The sequence below is a fragment of the Symphalangus syndactylus genome, chromosome 5 (assembly GCF_028878055.3).
Source record: "Symphalangus syndactylus isolate Jambi chromosome 5, NHGRI_mSymSyn1-v2.1_pri, whole genome shotgun sequence".
NCBI classification, from domain to species: Eukaryota; Metazoa; Chordata; class Mammalia; order Primates; family Hylobatidae; genus Symphalangus; species Symphalangus syndactylus.
This window is the reverse complement of record NC_072427.2, coordinates 145,706,385-145,727,041: the sequence shown is the minus strand read 5'-3', so window position 1 is coordinate 145,727,041 and position 20,657 is coordinate 145,706,385. Positions and strand designations below refer to the sequence as shown.

Below are 20,657 nucleotides of genomic sequence, written 5' to 3'. Positions count from 1 at the left end.
TCAAGAAAAAATAAAAAAGAAAAGAAAAAGAAAACTGTAAGACTCACCAAATATAAGTTCAGGCACTCCCAGCAGCAATTCATTATATTATGAGATTGGTATATCCAGAATCAGCATAGGCAGATTCTCAGTGAAAAGGCAAGCTAAAGACCCCTGTGCCAACCAGAGAGCACAGGCATGCTTCCGAAATGATACTAATGATACTATCCAACTGTTTCACTGGCACCTCTCCCTCGGCTCATGTCTATGGCTGTTTAAGATATTACCTATTACCTGCTGATAAACGAGGAATAAAGTTTAGTTGGTTCTTAGAAAGGTTGTTTTGGATGTAGATGAAAGCTCTAATTGGACTATGGTTACACTACAGCACCAGTAACTGAGCTTCATAAGACAATAAAAGTAACTCACATTTAAAACATATATGAACTCCTGGGCAGTGGGTAACATGTGTCTTTGTCTCTGCCACTGGAGTGAAAGCTCCATGAAGTCATGAAATCAGAGGCGTTTATCTGTTTTACTTGTTGATGTATTCTCAGTGGTTAGAACTGTGGCTGTAGCATAACATATATTGGGAAAGTCTTATTGAATGAATCCATATATGAATGAACATATATGGAGGAATAGTCATAAATACATTAGTAACAGAAAATGAACAAGGCACAAATAGTTAACCCATAACAATGCATATATAGTCACTGTATCCAAAGTTGTCTAAACACAATGAAAATTCTAGAAATCTAAAGTGAAACAATGCAACAGCCTATCAGATTAAAAATGTGTCTATAATCACTTGAGCTCAGGAGTTTGAGGTTACAGTGAGTTATGACGACACCTCTACATCTGGCCTGGGTAACAGAACAAGACCCTGTCTGAAAAAAAAAATGCCTATTTAAGATGAAAATGATAATCTGGTATGGGTGTGGGAAATTCTATATTTCAGAAGTGTAAAGTTGTAATGTTTCTGGAGAGAATGGAGACTTCCTTTTATTAACTAATTCATACATGAGGATATGAATTTTGTAAAAGATGCACATTTTCTATGTCTATTTTGGATTTGTGGGGCATCACATTTATTATCTCAACCCTTAAAGATACTCTTTTGTTTTATATGGGCCAAGGGGAGAGGGCAAAAGGAGACTAAATGCCATGAAGGAATAATGTCAGCCCACACGGACGTTGAGCCAAGATGATGGCTTTTGAAATGGGAAGTAATGAATTTACTAGGGAAATATGCAGGGGGTTAAACTGACAGAACTTAATTACTAACTATATAGAAAACACTGAATAAATCTATAGTTTGAGAAAAACGTTAAGATACAAAATTTAGACATCTTCAAGTTTTGATACTCTAAAATATTTCAGCATTCAGTCCCACCAAATCTGTTAGACCCATACTGAGAGAATTAGCCCAGACATAGAAGGTAAAGGGAAGAGAAGTTTCTGAAGCTACCTGATGGCCCTTGGGTAGAACTGAGGGGTCTGGAGCCCAGGATGGAGGGTGGGGGAACAGTTTGAAGGTTGCCACCTTTTATACAGTGAGGAGGCTAGGCAGTCATTGACCACCTTCTCTCTCCTTTCTACAGCCTCCTCCCGGCTCTGATTTCCTCTCTTCAAGGTCAGTTTTGTGAACTGATTTTTCAGGAGGGTGGGGGGATGGAGAATGCTTTTGTGAGGGAACCTGGTGACGATCTGCTGTGGCAACTGTTCTCTGTTGACTATAGATGTATTGGGAGATGCTATAGCGGAATCAGGCTTTCTGATATCAATGGCAATAATTTGATTCTAGAGGCCAAGGGGTTGCAGTTGCCACAATAAGCCAGAGGGAATGATTAGTAATCAGAGTTTTCATCCACAGAAATCTGTGACAATGATTAGCTGATTTTAAATTTTGGGAAATGAAAAGAAAAGAAAAGAAAAACAAACAAACAGAAAAGGATATTTCACTAAGGAGTTGCTTGATATGTTAAGGAAAATTACATGTATGTTGCCCAGAAACTTAGCCCATATTTTCAGAGAGGAGATTCATTGTGTCTTACCCAATCCCCAGACTTCAATATAGTTAGTAGGCAAAGCTCTTCGCAGACCAGGAACCACTCGACTGGGGAGGAGGTAGGTTTGGTCTCTTGGTGAAGGACATTGTAACATGGCCACAGGTGTAATTATGATATTTATTCCCCAACATCTAAACCAGAGGAAACTTCAGCCATTTTCTTGAAGGACTATACACTGGGAAAAAGCTGAGAACCTGTGATGGTTTCCAGCTTGTATTTACAAACAGAAATAACAAGTATTTCTTTGCTGCCTTGCCCAGGTGTATGTCAGCTCTCCTGATCTCTGTTATAAGATGGCCCAGAGGGAAATAAATCATCTTGATATAGCTCCCAACATGTTATACCTCAGAACTGGTTGCACACAATAGATTCATTACATTGATGCTATCATGCCAACTGTTCCTGGCGAAAAGTAGGCAGTAAACCTACCATATATTTTTATAAGATATATGTTCACCACCATTAACTTGATTCAACCTGACCACTTTGACCCAATGAACCCTATATTTAGAAGTGCACAGAAGCATTTTATCACAAACATAATTGTGGCATTTTGGAGGCAAGGCCTGAACAGTTCGAAAGAAGCACAGTAAACTGCATGAGCAGATGGCTCAGACTCCGATGGCACCTGTTCGCATTCCTTTGCTATCTCCACCTCAACCATACCTATGGCCCAGGTTGGGGATGGAAAAGAGGGTTCTGTACGATCTTACACTGAAGTAGTTGAAAAAAATAGGTTTATCAGTGGATATGTAAAATACGGCAGCTGGAATAGATGCCACACTACAGTCCCATTCAAGAGAAGACTGTGAAAGACAGAAGTGAAGGTAAGTCTTCCCACGGAACAGAAGTTTGGATGATATGTCTGGTTGTGCACCTGACAGGAAGGATAAGCACTCAGAAATAAATCTAAATGGTCTCATCAGAAACTAATAGGTGAGATGGCTTGTCAGAAACTCAAAAAGAACAAAACAGAAGAATGAATGAGAAGCTAAGAGGTACATATAGAGATCATGCAGAATGGACACGGCGTGTGTAAATATTCATTCCTATGTAAATACTCGCAAGTGACATCCAGTGTTGAGGAGAAGACTCAATAATCAGGTGAACACAACATGTGCTGTGGGAAACAGTCAGCCACTTTCCCCAGATACTCTGGTGTTAAATCAATGGATTGATATCTAGTGGCCATGTAGCAGAAACAGAACCATTAACGTGTGTGTGTGTGTGTGTGTGTGTGTTAAGTAAAATATATATAAAATAAGGCATGTGATTATGGAGGCTGGTAAGTCAAAATTCTGCAAGTGGGCATGGACAGACTGGGTACCTAGGAAGGCTCAATTCAAGTGCAAAGTCCACTGTCCGTAGAATTAGGAGGAGCTAATGCCACAGATAAAGTCTGAAGGCCATTGCTGGAGAATTCTCTCTCACTCAGGGAAGACAAGTCTTTTTGTTCTATTCAAGGCTCCAACTGACTCAATAAGGCCCAGTCACATTACAGAGGAGGCAAATCTGCCTTACTTGAAGGTCACTTATTTAAATATGAATCCCGTCCAAAAACACCCTCACAAAAATAAGCAGAATGATGTTTGATCAAGTATCTGGACTCTCTGTGACTCAGCCAAGTTGACACAAAATAAACTGCCACACCTACTGAAGGAAAATCTGTCTGGCGTTTTCTGAAAAACAAACAAACAAACAAAAAAGTTTAAAAAGTTAAATTCTTTCCAAGTGATTCCTATTTTCACTAACTTGAGACTTGCTGATCTTTTATTTTCCTATTTTGTCCCATCTAACCATTGTTATTTGGACCCTACTAGTCAAATATGTCCCAAATAGCAATATGGCTATTTTAACTTTTTTAATTTGAATTTTTATTTACCTAGACCTTTGTTTTGTTTGTTTAGAGATTATTTGTTTTATTTTATTTTTTCTCTTACTTTATTGTAAAAGACATGAAGGAAGGAATTATGTTTCTAATACACCGCACGCAAGTGGCAGGAACACACAAGTCCATTTGTTGAAAACAGTAGAACACACTAGCTACCTTTACCTTGAAATTCACAGAATTGTAGCCAGATATTAACAAGCTTATATCCATTTTCATTTACCAACACATCCTGTGTGGTTTTAGACATCTGTGTCTCAGTAAATTTTGACTATTTTTGGCCTTCCTTTTAGTTTTCTTTTGGTAACTTGTGCCAAAGAGGCATATCCAAGGTTGAGATTAGTTTCCATTTTCTTTGTACTATTTTCTGGATAATAAGACATTAAACATTTGAAGAGATGGAGAATGAAGATGGGTATATGATGCTGAGTTTCAAGAATCGTTGTAAATCGAAGCAGAAATCTAAAGGTAGGAATATTGCTCCCCATCACCACATTTAAAATTTCATTATTCTTCTAGGAAGAGAATTATCTTAGAATTTTTAAACGTCTTAAAATTGATCATAATAAGGAATATAAATTGTCTGTTAGATTATTTAGATTCATGAGAGCATCAACAATAAAAAGGCTGCATTTTCAGAGCCATGAGGTAAGAGAAATGCTAATATGACAATGTGTAATCCTGTGTGTTGTAGCATAAGAACACAACTTTCAAAGAAAAGGCTGAAAAATTGTGTTTTTACAGAAACTTCCTCCTACGAAACTTAAAGTTTATATAAACTTAAAGCATAGATATATGCTTATATATATTTATGCTTATACGTATATAATATTTTTAATCTTCATAAAAGCCCTATGGGATTGGTAGAACAATCCACTGGGAATGCGAGAAGAGAGAAAAAAAAAAACAAAAAAACGTTAATCTTTGCTCCTTAGGGCTGCTCTGTGGTTGGCTTTGTTTGTTTTTTCAGGAATTTTGAAAACAATCTTGTTGAAATAGCCAAGACCTAAGTTAAGATGACATAAGCCAGAAATTCAGAATTACCAGTCACAGTGGCAGTTCTGCCATATGTATTGAACATTCTCGTGTACTATCCCATTTTATATCTAGCAAATGCAAACTTCCCCCGCACCCCCCATAAAATGACACTTTTCTTATTATCTGAAGACTCAGGATCTTTTTTATGTTTTAATATCATGGAACAAATGTTTACTTTTTCAATGGTAACTTACTTCCATGCAGCAAAAACTAGTACCATTGGTGTTAAATTGACTGAGGCAGGCCAGGCACAGTGGCTCATGCCTGTGATCCCAGCACTTTGGGATGCAGAGGTTGGGCGGGTCACCTGAGGTCAGGCATTCGAGACCAGCCTGGCCAACATGGTGAAACCCCGTCTCTACTAAAAAAACAAAAAAAAACTAGCTGGGTATGGTGGCGTGTACCTGTAATCCCAACTACTTGGGAGGCTGAGGCAGGAGAATCACTTGAACCCAGGAGACGGAGGTTGCAGTCAGCTGAGATCATGCCACTGCACTCTAGCCTGAGTGACAGAGCAAGACTCCATAAAAAAAAAAAAAAAAAAAATTATTCAGACCCTAAAGCCCACAGACTAAATGTACGGCTCTTGGCAGAAGCTTTTAGCCTTCTTAAATCTCAATACTTTGATTTATAGTAAGAAAAATCTACCTAATGATGCTTTTATGTGGATGTTAAACTAAATTTACGATTTTTAAGTCCATAAACTACTTTTTAATATACAAATGTGTACAGAGACAAAATCTGAGTATTGATACATAAAATATAAGATAATATCCATTTAAATTATGAACAAAAGAAGGATAGGGCTGGGAAAATAAATTGGGCCAGAAAAATTACTGTAGGCATGTTTGTGCTTGCCATACATTTGTTTCCAAGCTTCCTTGTTATTATAGACCTAAGGGAAGTCTTACCCTTAGGTAAGATTCAATTCATATTGTATATAAGATAAAGTTACACCTATTGCTTGAGATAGATATAATTAATCTTGGTCCTAAATCAGAAAAAATATTTTCCTGAATTCTCGTGAAGCACATAAAATAATACAATTGGTGTTCTTGCAATAGTAGCACGAGCAGATTTTGTAGGGCAATTTCTTCATATAGCCCCGTGTAAGCCAATGGCATCTAGCCAAGCATTGCTAGGATAGGCCAGCATACTGCACTTCAGGTACTCAGCTCCCTGTTCACCTGGCTTGATATATATGTAAATCATGGCTTACATGAAAATATTAATTTTCGATCTATTGTTCTGTTTTTTATAAATCTTATTTGGCAAGAAGTTTAAAGTCTCCGTCCCTGGCATGTATGGAAAGAGCACTTGTTAACTACAGATCCATATACCCTTGATTGGTATTTTCTCATAAAATTGCAGAAATGTATTTTGACGATTTTCAATTCAGTAGAAGTCTTTCCATATTTGCTTGAACAGCAGAAATATCTACAGGGAAGAAAAAGAAAGAAAATTATTTTGGACTTACTCAGTAATACAGACAATTGAGTAGTAAATTTCAAAAGGTACACTACATATAGTAAATTCTCTAAGTATATACTATAGATCTAATCAGATGCAGTAAATCCATAAAGCCTATTGAAGTAAGGCATCCACACAGAAATTAGATTTGAGAAACAGCACTTTTATTATGACTTAGAAGACAAACTATTTGTGAAATGTACAACCAAGGTGATGAAATTAAATGCTTGTTTATAAATAAAATAATAAAAACTAGGGAATTGTTATCAGAGTATCTCAAATTACTTTGCTTTCTTTTTGGCCACTAGCCTGGCAAATTGGCTAGAATGATTCTAGATTTGAGATATTAATTATATGATGTCTGCATATAAAAGGAACCTCTCATAATTTTGTGAAAAAAGTGTATACATCCAATTTATTCAAAAGTGCTAATATGTGGAAAAAAGTAGATAAATTTGAAAGAGGATTATAATATACATGTCCTTGTTTAACCTCTCTAGAGATTACTTGTTTATTCCTTTATAAGGAAAGTATTCTTGCCAACTGTAATGCAATGAAATACTATAGCAGAGATGTCATATAAGCATCATTAATTGGAGATCTAATACTACCTAGGCTGAAACTGATTCCTGTCTAAAGAGTCAAACCCAGAAAAATATAATACATTACAGGTGTAAGGTGAAATAAAATGTGGATGTTTCCAGTACAGTGACTGGTATATAATAGAATTTTAATAAATATTTCTTTCCCTCTTTTATTTCTTGACAGTGAGTCACTAAATTGAATAAAACACATAATTGTGCCTGACATAGATATATACATTTTATATATTATTCTTTCTATATAATTTACATGTATAGAATAATATATGTTTACATTGTATATATTTATATTTTATATAATATGTTATAACAAATATTTACATCATATATAATTTATATAATATATATCATATGTATTTGTATGTATAATATGTTTGGAATTTAAGACATCATTTTTAGGTCCTCAAAAACACCACCAAATAATTAACAAGTCTATGTCAGTACAATTCAAAACATTTAATAATAGTAGTATCTCCTTAGTTTGGGATTCTAGACTTTTTATTTTTAAATTTTCACTTAATCATAAATTCTAATGACGTATCTAAAATGAACATGAGTTGTCTCTGTAATAAAAATGAAACAGAAAAATATTTATAAAGTGAATAATCACAAGAATTCTAAAATTCATGAAGTAAAATTCAACATTTCAGATTTCTCCCTATATCCACAATATTATTGTCTTCTGCTCATATTTGGATGCATTGGGATCCTTATTTTCATTATAACAGTGATTGACCTGAAGTTCTGGCGTGAGTAGTAAATTTTTATTTATTTGAATATTTTCAGAAGATAAATGTTGATCCTTCATTCCTCTTAATGCCAAGATAAGCTCTACATTGTAGCCCCAAACTGGTATATGTCATATTATAAAATTATATTAAATTTAAAAAATTAAATGCTCAAATGCAAGCTTGGTATTTATTCTGCATCTTTTCTTATAAAGAACCCCTAATAGAGGTTGACTTTATTATCTCATAATTTAAAAAGTAATGTATTTTTACTAAAAGAGTATCTGCTCATCAGTATCGCTTTGTGAGATCATTATTTAAGTATATATATATATTTTAAGACCCATGTTAAAATCATTTTAGGTAGACTTCCAGACTTTTTTCTTCCTGAAGTGGTGCTTATATGTGTATACTATAGCTATTCTATTTGAACAACCAAAGAAATTCATAGTTTCTTTGATTTTCTGTCTTGCTTTTAAGGCTGTGAGCTAAAATGAGTAGTGTTTTACATATAACATGACAGGAAATAGATTTTGGGGGCTTTTGAGATGAGATTTCTAAAAATAGGTGAGTCCTAAAGCAACTTCTGTAGCGTAGAAGATCCTTTACTTCTTAATAAAGGATCCATATTTGTATTGGGCAATTGGGCAATTTTGTGTTTTTCCCAATACAACAAGGGAAAATACCAGACTTTTCTCAGACCAAATATATATTCTACTTAATGTATTTCTTCTCTAAATATCAATCATATACCTCAAATTTGTTCAATGCTATATTGAAATCAATTACTAATTACCTGAAAATGTCCACTTATTTAACATTCAGTGTTAAACGACTATTTTTAGTCATTATGAATCTATTTAAGTAGGTATTGCTTTCTGTTAACCAGTAATTCTAAGAAGTTGAATCCACTGTACTAATTACTATGGCTTTAAAAATGTTCCTAAAATTCAGGAGATAATTTCTTGTTAGACACTGAGTATGATCTTTACAGGCCACTGTGCTCTCTTGTAAATCAGTTTTCTCTTCAATAAAATATAAATGGTAAAATGACATAAATGATGCAATAATTATTCTTTTAAAGAAAAACGCTATTGAGAAGAAATCAATAAAATTTGACACGTTGATGAATTATTAGTAGGAAAAATATTTTTTCTAGCCATATTTTTTATTCTAATAAATTAGTAACAATTACAATATGTGTGTTTCTATAAAATTTGTCCTTGGATTTTGACCAGTTTAAAATATTCTTCATGGCTTCCAGTCAAAATGGAGTATTGATCATAAATATTTATATCTCCTCTCTCCCAGTAATCTATCCATAGAACAAGAAAAGATAGCAAAATAGAGTAAATTAATCAAAGCACATAGAATGGAAAGGGGAGAAAATTTTAAAGAAAATGAAAAGTGGATAGTATAATGCTATTGGATAAATCAATGGGGAGAACCTTAGTTCAAATAAAGCATAAAAGACAGCTGCAGTGTAGATGAAAGTTGTTCATCATGGCTCAGCTAAGGCAGGGCTCCATTTCAGAGAGGAGAGTCAGAGGGTAAATGGAGGTCTAAAACAAGATAATTCTTTAATGCATACAATGCTTATTACCAATTAAATTTAAAAATAAAATAACTTTTGAAAGCCAAAAAAAATGAAGCAAACTAATTAAGTGAAAGACTTTCTAAGCCATGCTCTTTTTGATTGGTGTCTTGTCAATCTGTTGGTCTATTTACACAGTGGATTTTGCCCCTATATCATGCAAAAAAAAAAAAAAAAAGAAAAGAAAAGAACTCTCTAAAACAGTGAGATATATAGATAGAGCTAGGTAGAGCTCCTGATTTATGGACTGGTGGTAGGTGCAATAAGATGTATGCCCCCTTGTTTTGGTTTTGGAGTGAGAGAGGGGAGTAGTGTATAGGTCTACTACATAGCTTGGCTATTTCTTGTGCCATTTCTTCTGAAAAGTCATGGTAGCTAACCAAATATCCCAGAGCATAGAGCAAAATGTCAGAAAAAAAATGTAAATAAATATAAGAGGATATCTGAGACGGAAAAATCAAAAAATGCCTGTTTATCCAGGAAGGTCAATAGCTCTTTTAACAAGCTTCCAGAAGAAGAAAATAGGTGAAAAAAGTAGATATAAAATAATGAAAAAAGTAATATAAACCGTTTTTCAAGAGTAAAAGCAAAACCAAAAAACATGAGTTTTCAGCTTACAAGAACCCACTAAGTTTGGAACAGAAAACAAAAACAGATAATACATAGAAAGAGATGATAGATTAGATAGATGATAGATAGATAGATAGATAGATAGATAGATAGATAGATAGATAGATAATTTCAGAACATCATGAGTAAAAATATAATCCTAAAGGGTTTACATAAATAATTAGTTTTTTCCCAAAGCAAATTAGCATCAGATTTTTAAATGCACCTAAAAAGATTCTACTGGAGCAATGCCTTCAAAGTTACGAGCAATCTTGATTTTAACTTAGATTTGAAACAAGAGTAATCAAGTAAATATTTTTTCCCTTCATTCTTTTGGAATAACAACAGCAAAAAAGAATGTGGGAGGTGGGTTGCTAACTTTGGATAGAATGAAGCTAGCCCAAGATTATAATCAAAAGACTTTTCAAATTAACAACTGTTCTGTTTTCCTAGCTAGCAATTAATTCTGTCTGTATGAAAACAAACTATAAATAATGCAACTAGGAAGCTGAAGGAACTTGATGATATGGTCAAAAGATTTTTTTTTGTTTGGTCTGCAACAAGGGAAAATAAGATCAAGACTAGGCACTTTGGGAGGCCGAGGCAGGTGGAGCGCTTGAGCCCAGGAGTTCCAGACCAGTTTGGACAACATAGCGAAACCCCATCCCTAATAAAAAAATATACAAAACTTAGCTGGGTGTGGAAGTGTGCACCTGTACTCCCAGCTACTTGGGAAGCTGAGGCAAGAGGATGGCTTGAACTAAGGAGCCAGATGTTGCAGTGAGCCGTGATATCAGGCCCACTGCACTTCAGCTTAGGTGACAAAGCCAGACCCTGTGTCAAAAAAAAAAAAAAGGTTAAGAATACTAATAAAAATGAAAAAAAAAAAGAAAAGAAAAAAGAATGTCAATTAAAAAGTCCAGTGGAAAAAAATATATACAAAAATGTAATATTATATATGAAGTCTAAGATCTCACATAATATTTAGAATTGGAGGCTGGGCATGGTGGCTCACACCTGTAATCCCAGCACTTTGGGAAGCCAAGGCGGGCGGATCACGAAGTCAGGAGATCGAGACCATCCTGGCTAATATCGTGAAACTCCATCTCTACTAAAAATACAAAAAATTAGCTGGGCGTGGTGGTGTGCGCCTGTAGTCCCAGCTACTCGGGAGGCTGAGGCAGGAGAATGGTGTGAATCTGAGAGGCAGAGCTTGCAGTGAGCCGAGATCGTGCCACTGCACTCCAGCCTGGGCAACAGAGCAAGACTCCATCTCAAAAAAATAAATAAAAATAATAAAAATTAAAAAATAGAATTGTGATTTGCACTTAAAGGACTAAAAACAGATACGGCGAAATGTAGTTAAATCTGGGGAAGAAGAGGAGTGGATGCATAGGAGAAGAGAAACTCACAATTTTTATTAGTATGCCTTCATTTTCTGCTGGTACTTTATTCTCATGTACCTAGATTGCTATTAATTTTTAAATGTTTCTCATATCTTTTCTTTGCACTGAGAGCGGATAAAAAAATGGATTTCTCCCAGAATGTAAACATCAGCAGTCTATCAGGTAATACTCTTTTTGTTTGTTATGTGCTACTCTTAGGGGTAAATTCAGTTTTGACTTCCCTCTTCCTGTATTCACCCATGTTACAGAGTAAGCCAACAGCACTGGTGGAGACAGGTATGGGACTGAAAAGGACATCCTCTTCCTCAGTGCCACTGCTGTGTATCAAATGGTTGAAAGGCAGGACGATTGTGGTGATTTCTAGGAGGAAAAAAAATAGGGTTTTAGTGAGTCAACAACAGGATGATAGTGGATTTCCTGCCATACCTAACTTGCCAAATATTTATCGAGTATCCACTGATAGGTGTGCCATGTAATGGCTGTTGGCTGTAGTGCGAAGAGTGTGGGCTTGAGATAGACCTATGTTTGAATCAAGAGATTTCAACCAACTCTTCACATGAATTTAGGCAAATTAAACATAGTTTTTTAAACTTTCAAATGAGGATATTATAATAATAACTGTATCATAGAATATTTCATGTGGATTAAACAAACTGTGATTAATTTTCTGTGTCAACTTGGCTAGGCCACAATACCCAGGCAGTTTGTCAAATACCAGTCTAGATGTCACTGGGAAGATATTTTTTAGATGAAATTGGATTTTGCATTTGTAGGTTTTGAGTGAAATGGGTTATCCTCCATAATGTGGGTGGATCTTATCCAATCAATTGAAAGTCTTGGAAAAACTACTGAGGTCCCCAAAGGAAGAGGGATTTTGACCTCCAGACTTCCTTCAGACTGAAGATATAATATTAATTTTTCCTGGGTTTTCATCCTGTTAGCCTATTCTGTACGTTTTGGACTTGCCTGCCCCCACAATTATATGAGACAATACCTTAAATCTCTCTATATATGTGTATATATGTGTGTGTGCGTGTGTGTGTGTGTATACACACACATATATACATATATGTAAATGCCATTGGTTGTGGCTATGGAGAACTCTGACTAATACAGTAATACAGTGTGGAGGCAGTATAGTGCAGTGGATAAGAACATAGGCTATAGAACTGAGCTAACAGAGTTAGAGTTTCAGTTCTGATATTTATATGCTGTATCAATATATAAAGTTAAATAATCCCTATGTACCTCAATTTCTTCATCTGTAAATTGGAGGTAATAATGACACCGACTCAATAGGATTTTATTTTTTATTATATACTGAAATTTTTATTATATAAATATACATGAAAGTAGAGAGAATTGTATAATAAATCTTCTTGTACCTTTAAAACAGCATCAATAATTATCAATACATAATCAATATTTTCCATCTATATCTCCACCATCATCACTCCCTCAAACTAGATTATATTAAAGTAGCGACTAGATATTATACCATTGAATATTTAAATACTTCAATATGTGAATCTTATAGCTAAAGGCTCCTTTTGCTTAACACAATCACAATCTCACTATAACTCTTGCATTTGTTTTTGATTGATATATAATAAATTACCACACACTCAGCAGTTTAACAACATATACTTGTTACTTCACAGTTCCCATGAGTTGGGAGTCAGGGCACAGTTTAATTAAGTCCTCTGCTCAGGGTCTCACAGGCAATGCAGTGTAGATGTTGGCCAGACCACCCATCTTTCTAGAGCTGAGGTTCCTCTTCCAAGCTCTCTCTTATGGTGTTGGCACAATTATTTGTGGTTGTAGGGTATAGGATACTGCTTTCTTTCTGGCTTTCAGCTATGACTCCTCTAAGCTTCTGGAGGCCTCTGCATTTCTCTGCCACGTGTCACTCTTGTACACCCTCTCGAAACATGGAAGCTGAATTCTTTAAAGGCAACAGGAGTTCTCTCTCTCTTCAGGAAAGGCCTCAGCCCTCTTTCATGGACTTACATCTGATTAAGCCAGACCTACTTGGGATAATCTTTCTTTAGATTAACTCAAAATCAACAGATGGGGACCCTTCTTTTGTTTTCAAAATCCCATCATCTTGCTATCTAATATAACCTAATTATGTGAGTGATATTTCATCATATTCACAGGTCTTACCCATAGTTATGAATAAATTACACAGGTCATGTGCACCAGAGGCTGGACCTATGGGGTCATTTTAGAATTCTGTCTACCACAATTCCTAACAAAACTAGCAATAACTTCTTAATATCCTCTAATAGTCAGCATTAAAATGTCTTTTTTTCTTTTCATTTGATTTCTTAGAATTATAATCAAAGACTTTAATTGCATTTGGTTAATATGCCTCTTGAGTCTTAATTTATAGACACTTGTCCCCTCCTTTTAGTTTTTTTTTGCCATTTATTTGTCAAAAGGTAGGTCATGGTTGGGCACAATTTCTCATATTCTGAATTTTCCTTTTCATACTTCCTGGTGTCACTTAACTCTACAAAGTTATTTTAGAAACTAAGTGTATATAAGGTGCTTAGAAACCTGCCTGGCCCACAACAATGGCTATATGTGTATGTTGTTATTATTATGTAAAGCATCTAAGAGAGCAATTGATATAAAGAGTTGCTCAATAAATGTTTTTCTCAATTTTCATCCTGTATTTCTTCTTCTTTTAGAAGATGGGACTTAAATCTGAGTTACCTACAATAACTCTTTTGGACAGTTAGTGTCCACATCTTGCATCTTTTGGTGTTTTACAATGCTACACTCATCATTTGGAGTTTTTTCATTGTGTTTTGCAGCACTCCAGTGGTAGGTACTTCATTGACCAGTCTGTCAATATCTACATAATAAAATTACTTCATCCAAGTGGCACATTCTCACTAATAATAGTTAATAAATATCCCCTCTCAAATCATAACTTGGGAGGTATATTAGAGGTCATTTCATACCTTTTAGCAAACAACTATGTATTTGTACAACTGAAATTACAATTTAGTTATCCTGAATCTTTTCAATTTTTTTTAAATTATAATTTTTCAGCATTGGCGACACTTGCCCTGATACAGCATGTATTAATGACTTAAGAATATATGTGAAGTTTCATAAATCTATATTTAGGTCATAATAACCTTCTTCAAATTATACCTGCTCATATACTTTTTTAATCTTAGCTGGACATATAGTTTAATTTCTAAAAGTAATTTTTAAATAAAATTTTAGGGTCATAGTTGACAGACTAAAATATTAACAATGAAAATATGATGTTTTAACTTAGAAATATTTAATCCAACCATTCAACATTCAACAATAAGCATTTATTACATACAAAGTACTAAATGATAAGTGAGTCAAAGATGAATATGACAGTCCCATCTCACAAAACTTCCAATCAGGTGGAAGATATGGAGATGTTTACAAGTGAATAGGATGTAAACCATTTGTCCTTTGCTTTAGCAAAGGTATCAATTATGGTTTCTCTGTGTTGAGTCTTACAGATAGCAGAAATTGACTGGTTCAAGGCTTCCTTTTTGAGGTGGAAATATAATTGTACATTAAATAAAAAGTTAGTGGGTAAAGAAGGAAGAGGAGGCTATTCAAGACTAAGGGAACAGTATGAACGAAAAACACAGGAGAATAAGTACCCAATGCATCAGTAATAGTAAGTAATCTCACAGACATGAAGTGCAGGTTGTAAAGACAATCTTGAAATGTCAAAGGAATTAGAACCAGATAGTGGAGGAAATTAAATAATAAGCTTTTACTTTTTCAGTTGGTAATCAACTGTCAAAAATGTTATAATTTGCTTCCTCTGATTATGGGGATCAGAATTCACAGGCTTTGTTCTCCCCTACTCCATCATCCAAAACCCTGCCCAACTCCTGGAAATACACAGGTTAGTAAATTATTCTCATTTTACATAACTCCTTTTTTTTTTTTTTTTTTGAGACAGAGTTTCGCTCTTGTTGCCCAGGCTGGAGCGTAATTGCTCGATCGCAGCTCACCATAACCTTCACCTCCCAGGTTCAAGCGATTCTCCTGCCTCAGCCTCCCAAGTAGCTGGGATTACAGGCATGGGCCACCATGCTCGGCTAATTTTGTATTTTTAGTAGAGACGGGGTTTCTCAATGTTGGTTAGGCTGGTCTTGAACTCCCAACCTCAGGTGATCCACCCACCTCAGCCTCCCAAATTGCTGGGATTACAGGTGTGAGCCGCTGCACCTAGCCTGAACTGCTTTTTATTGACCAAAAAAAAAATGAGTTGGAAAAATTTATTTTCCAGGTAGTCACATTTGATAATATTTATATTTTCCCTGTTGGCTGTAAAGTTTAATTAATTTTCCCCTATATTTTCCTTTAGGACACAATTATTTGTGCCCAAATGACTGGCTGCTGAACAAAGGGAAATGTTACTGGTTTTCAACTTCTTTTAAAACGTGGAAAGAGAGTCAACGTGATTGTACACAGCTACAGGCACATTTACTGGTGATTCAAAATTTGGATGAGCTGGTGAGAAATCAAAAACAGGATCTAACTGCACAAGGAAAAATGGCTAGGTGCAAGTTCACTGCCTAAGGAGCATGGGAGGTTTATTGTCGTTGCTGTTGAACATGTGTTAGCCACAATGCAGTTACTATTGCTCGTGAAAAAATGCTAATGCATACGAAAAAATATATTTTATTAATGCCGGCACAGAGACTTACACTATAGAAGGCATCAAAATTTTTTTAAACAAATGAATGAATAAATACACTATTTCCTCTGCAGGAGTTCATACAGAACAGTTTAAAACCTGGACATTTTGGTTGGATTGGACTATATGTTACATTCCAAGGGAACCTATGGATGTGGATAGATGAACACTTTTTAGTTCCAGAATTGTGAGTAGTTATTTGTAAGGGAAGGGTGCTAATGTTTATTTATATAATAATTTTTGTATTAAACTTCCTCACTTTCCATTCTTTTTTTCCTTCTTTCTCTGTTTTCCCTTATCTTTAAATTTTTTTCTCCTTTTTCCTTTTTAGCTCTTTCTTTTCTTTCTTTCCTTCCCCCCCCCCTTTTTTTTCTTTGCTTCCTCTCTTCTTTAACATTCACTAATTTTGAAAAATGAGATGGAAAGTATTCATTTTGTCACCTGGCATTTTAATTGTCCAAAATTCATAATAATTTTTAAATTTCTAAGCTGATTTAAATCTCATTTGAAATAATTTTATGCAAATACTTTTCATGTGGCAAAAGCAAAGACAAAATTCACCTATAAATAAAAGCTGGAATATGTAGACAGGTCTGGAGTTGAAATCAGAAAGCATGAATTTAAAAATTTTGCCCTTCAGAAATTCAACTAAACTTGTTGATATCCATTTCTTTTTCTTTTCTTCTCTTTCTTTCTTTTCTTTCTTTCTTCCTTTCTTTCTTTCTTTCTCTTTCCTTCTTTCTTTTCCTTCCTTCCTTCCTTCCTTCCTTCCTTCCTTCCTTCTTTCTTTTTTTTTTTCCAGCAGTGCCTTGCTCTGTGGCTCAGGCTGGAGTGCAGTGGTATGATTGTGGCTCGCTGCAGATTTGACCTTCCGGGCTCAAGCAACTCTCCCACTTCAGCCTCAGAGTAGCTAGGACTACAGGTGTGGTGCCATCACACCTGGCTAATTTTTTGTATGCTTTGTAGAGATGGGGTTTTGCCATGTTGCCCAGGCTGGTCTCCAACTCCTAAGCTCAAACTATCACCCACCTCAGCCTCCCAAACTGCTGAGATTACAGGTGTGAGCCACCACTCCCAGCCTGATACCTGCTTCTTTATCTGTATAAAAAGATCCATGATACTTTCTTCACATTGTTCTTATGTGAACAATATGAGGTATTGCATGTAAGAGGGCTTTAAAATTCTGGTGTCACATTTAGACATTTTCTTCTATGCTTTCAGTTACTAGTCATACTACCAAAACACTTGAGATGTGGTAAGTTTGGAGCAAAGGCCATGGAGTCATAGTTCATTTCAGTTTAGAGATTCATCTACTCCTGGATACATCTATTCTACATTTATTATCATCCTTCATAAACATAAAACTAAAGGATGAAGTAGTATCCATTTCCTGGACCTGCTTTTAATGCAATACTTGAAAAGAAGTAAGATTTATTACTAATTTTTATTATAATTAATATTATTTTTTACTTTTTTGGAAACCAGCATTACTATAAAGCTAAAATGTCCCTTTTAAAAGCTTTTATCTTATCATTTAAGGAAAACAACACATATGCAGGTGGTTATAACAGTGTTCAGTCTGTATTTTCTTAAACAATCATTAGTGACTAGAAAGAACAGTTTACGAAATAGGTGTCTTCAAAGGCATTCCATTTATACATTGTGAATCATCCTAACCTTATACTGTGGAAGTTATATGAAGAATTTAAGAGTCATCTAACAGTTTTTACTTTGACTTAACAAAATCTTGGGCGACTGCCTCCCAACTCACATCGTTATAGCGTTATCTATCACTATGTAGTTTCTATTGAAAACTTCCATTTTGGCATCTACTTACCTTATAAAAAATTATTTATGCTGCTATGTGGAAAATTAATAGATAGGAAACAAAATTGAAATTATGGAGGTCAGTTCGAAGGCTATGGCTAGAGATAAGGGAGAGATAATGGTAGCTTGAGTCTAAGTTGAGAAGCTGGGAGAAGTGAGTGGATAGAAGAGATAATCTGGAAATAGAATACTCAGGTCTTGCAGGTATATATAATGAGAGGTTTCAGAGGTAAGGAAGAAACTGGGATGTCTTCTAGTCTAGTCTGAGCTTTCAGGGTGTTGTTACTAAGATAGGAAAGAGGAAAAGAGGCTGCATTAGCAATGAAAATTCCATTCTAAAACCTCTGAAAAACTTCAGCTGCTGAAGAATTACCTATAAAAGTTTGGCTGGAGAAAACTTTAAAAGATACTACCATCATTTTAAGATAAATGCTCAAAAATCTGTCCTTTATCTCTTAGGTTTTCGGTGATTGGACCAACTGATGACAGGAGCTGTGCCGTTATCACAGGAAAGTGGGTGTATTCTGAAGACTGTAGCTCCACATTTAAAGGCATTTGCCAGAGAAATGCAATCTTGACGCCCAATAGAACCAGTGGTGTGTAAATGTACAACAAAATATAGAAATACTTTGCATGTTAAAGCAGAGCCAGATTTTAAAGATTTAAGATTTTTAGGTAAAGTTGCTAACAGAAAGTTTCTGCTAACAGACATCATCTAAATAGGAGAAAAGTATTTTATCCTGATTGACTATAAAGACAACTTCTGAACAGAACTTTTACTCTATACTTGGATTTCTGGTTTGTCTTTTCCATGGCATTGACAATAAAAGCTAAATAAAAAATTAGTAATTATTTTAATAGTTATTTAATAGTTTGATTTTTTTGCATTTAAAATAGCATGGAATAAAACGACTTTAAAGGAATGTTATTTGGCTATATGTGCTATGTGGTAGATTGGAAGGAAAGAAGCAGTATATGTACAAATATAATATTTGAAGCATGGAATTCTGAATTTTTCATCTGTGTATTATAGCCTGAAGTGTTTGGTGGGGAGTGGGTAATGAGAAATTACCTACTGGGTATAATGTACAATATTTAGGTGATGGATAAACTAAAAGCTCAGACTTCTCCACTCTGTGATATATCCATGTAACAAAATTATGCTTGTACCCTTTAAATGTATTCAAATAAAATAAAATAAACTCATGTGGCCAAATATTCAAAAAAAAAAAAGCAAATCTGTGCATGTAAATTAAGAATTGAAAGAAATATGTATGGATGTTAACAGTGCCTATTCTTTTTCTTTAGTGAAATACAAATTTATTTCTTTTTCTATCCAAATACAAAATTTTAACGTAATGCTTCTAAATGAAAAAACTACAATAACTTGTTTTTATTTTTAATATATGTCTTTATTCTTTAAAGCTTTATTGAGGTCAAATTGATATACAAAATATTGCACATACTTAATTTTTACTTTCTGGTGAGTTTGTATACACTTGAGATGCCATCACCACAGCTCAGGTACTAAACGTATCCATCACCTTCAAATATGTCCTTATGTTCTTTTGTGTCTGTCTGCTTTTATTTTTATAAGAACGCAACACGAGATATAGTCTCTTAATTTTTTTTTTTTTTGAGACGGAGTCTCACTCTGTTGCCCAGGTTGGAGTGCAGTGGCGCAATCTTGGCTCACTGCAACCTCCGCCTCCGAGGTTTAAGTGATTCTTGTGCCTCAACCTCTTGAGTAGCTGGGATTACAGGCATGCATCACCATGCCCAGCTAATTTTTATATTTTTAGTAGAGACGAGGTTTCACCATGTTGGCCAGGCTGGTCTTGAACTCCTGACCTCAAGTGATCCACCTGCCTCGGCCTCCCAAAGTGCTGGGATTACAGGCGTGAGCCACCGTGTCCAGCCTCTCAATTATTTTAAAGTGCACGTTACTAAATTGTTAATAGTAGGTACTATGTTGTAGAAGAGATCTCTAGAACTTACTCATCTTGCTTTCTGTGCTTTGAGCAGCAATTTCCCATTTCCCTTTCCCTCTACCCCCTGGAAACTAGCATGCTATTCTCTGTTTCTGTGGGTTTTATTTTTAACAGAAAAACACAAAACCTTATTTTTTCAGTATATTAAAAAATTAAATTTAATCTAATTCTGCCTCTTTTTCTGTGTACGTGATGCAGGATCTTTTGCTCCTTAGTTCAGCTAAAATCCAGGTTCTTGTCACACGACCAGGAAAAATTAGGCACGTGGACACATTGAAAAGTGAGGAGAGAAGAATTTATCAAAAGAAAACGCTCAGTATAAAAAAAAAAAGCCAGGGGAGGCATCCTGCCAACAGTGCCACCTCACAGATTGAATACCAGGCGATCACACACACAAGCTGAAGCGGCCAGGCTCCTCCTGTCTGCATAAGCTTTGAATTCTCGGTGGCTCTACCCCATTCTCCCAGTGTGCAAGCAGGCCCCCAGTCCATCGTGGGCATGACCAGACAAGGCCCTGGGTAGGTTCCCTCATCTACACAAAAGCGTCTGATGTAAACACTTTTGGGGTGGGTCAGAGATTCTCTGGGGATCCGCCCTTATCTGCCTACTGCCTCTATCATATGTGTTTTCTATTCCTTGGATTTTAACTCCTTCTAAACATTTGGTGGAAAATAGACCAGGCACATGGCTATAGTTATGCCATTTCTTTCACTGTCATTTCCTCCAAGTTAAGTGTTCT

At 35.2% G+C, this 20,657-nt stretch overlaps 1 protein-coding gene across 1 annotated transcript; it reads left to right on the top strand.

Annotated features, from left to right (window-relative positions):
- The first annotated feature begins 4,265 nt into the window (after positions 1-4,265).
- Positions 4,266-19,833, top strand: KLRF2 (killer cell lectin like receptor F2). The gene is made up of 6 exons (XM_055277003.2): positions 4,266-4,407; positions 7,700-7,798; positions 11,501-11,548; positions 15,768-15,916; positions 16,175-16,287; positions 18,387-19,833. Exons 1-6 carry the CDS (start codon positions 4,338-4,340, stop codon positions 18,529-18,531), a joined length of 624 nt encoding a protein of 207 aa, XP_055132978.2. The 5' UTR covers positions 4,266-4,337; the 3' UTR covers positions 18,532-19,833.
- Positions 19,834-20,657: the final 824 nt, after the last annotated feature.

Excerpts from the sequence above, each read along its gene's own strand:
- KLRF2 (XM_055277003.2), top strand. The coding sequence starts at position 4,338 with ATGGAGAATGAAGATGGGTATATGATGCTGAGTTTCAAGAATCGTTGT. Across the intron at positions 4,408-7,699 it reads ATCGAAGCAGAAATCTAAAG|ATTTCTCCCTATATCCACAA; the intron begins GTAGGAATATTG and ends TCAACATTTCAG. Across the intron at positions 16,288-18,386 it reads CACTTTTTAGTTCCAGAATT|GTTTTCGGTGATTGGACCAA; the intron begins GTGAGTAGTTAT and ends TTTATCTCTTAG.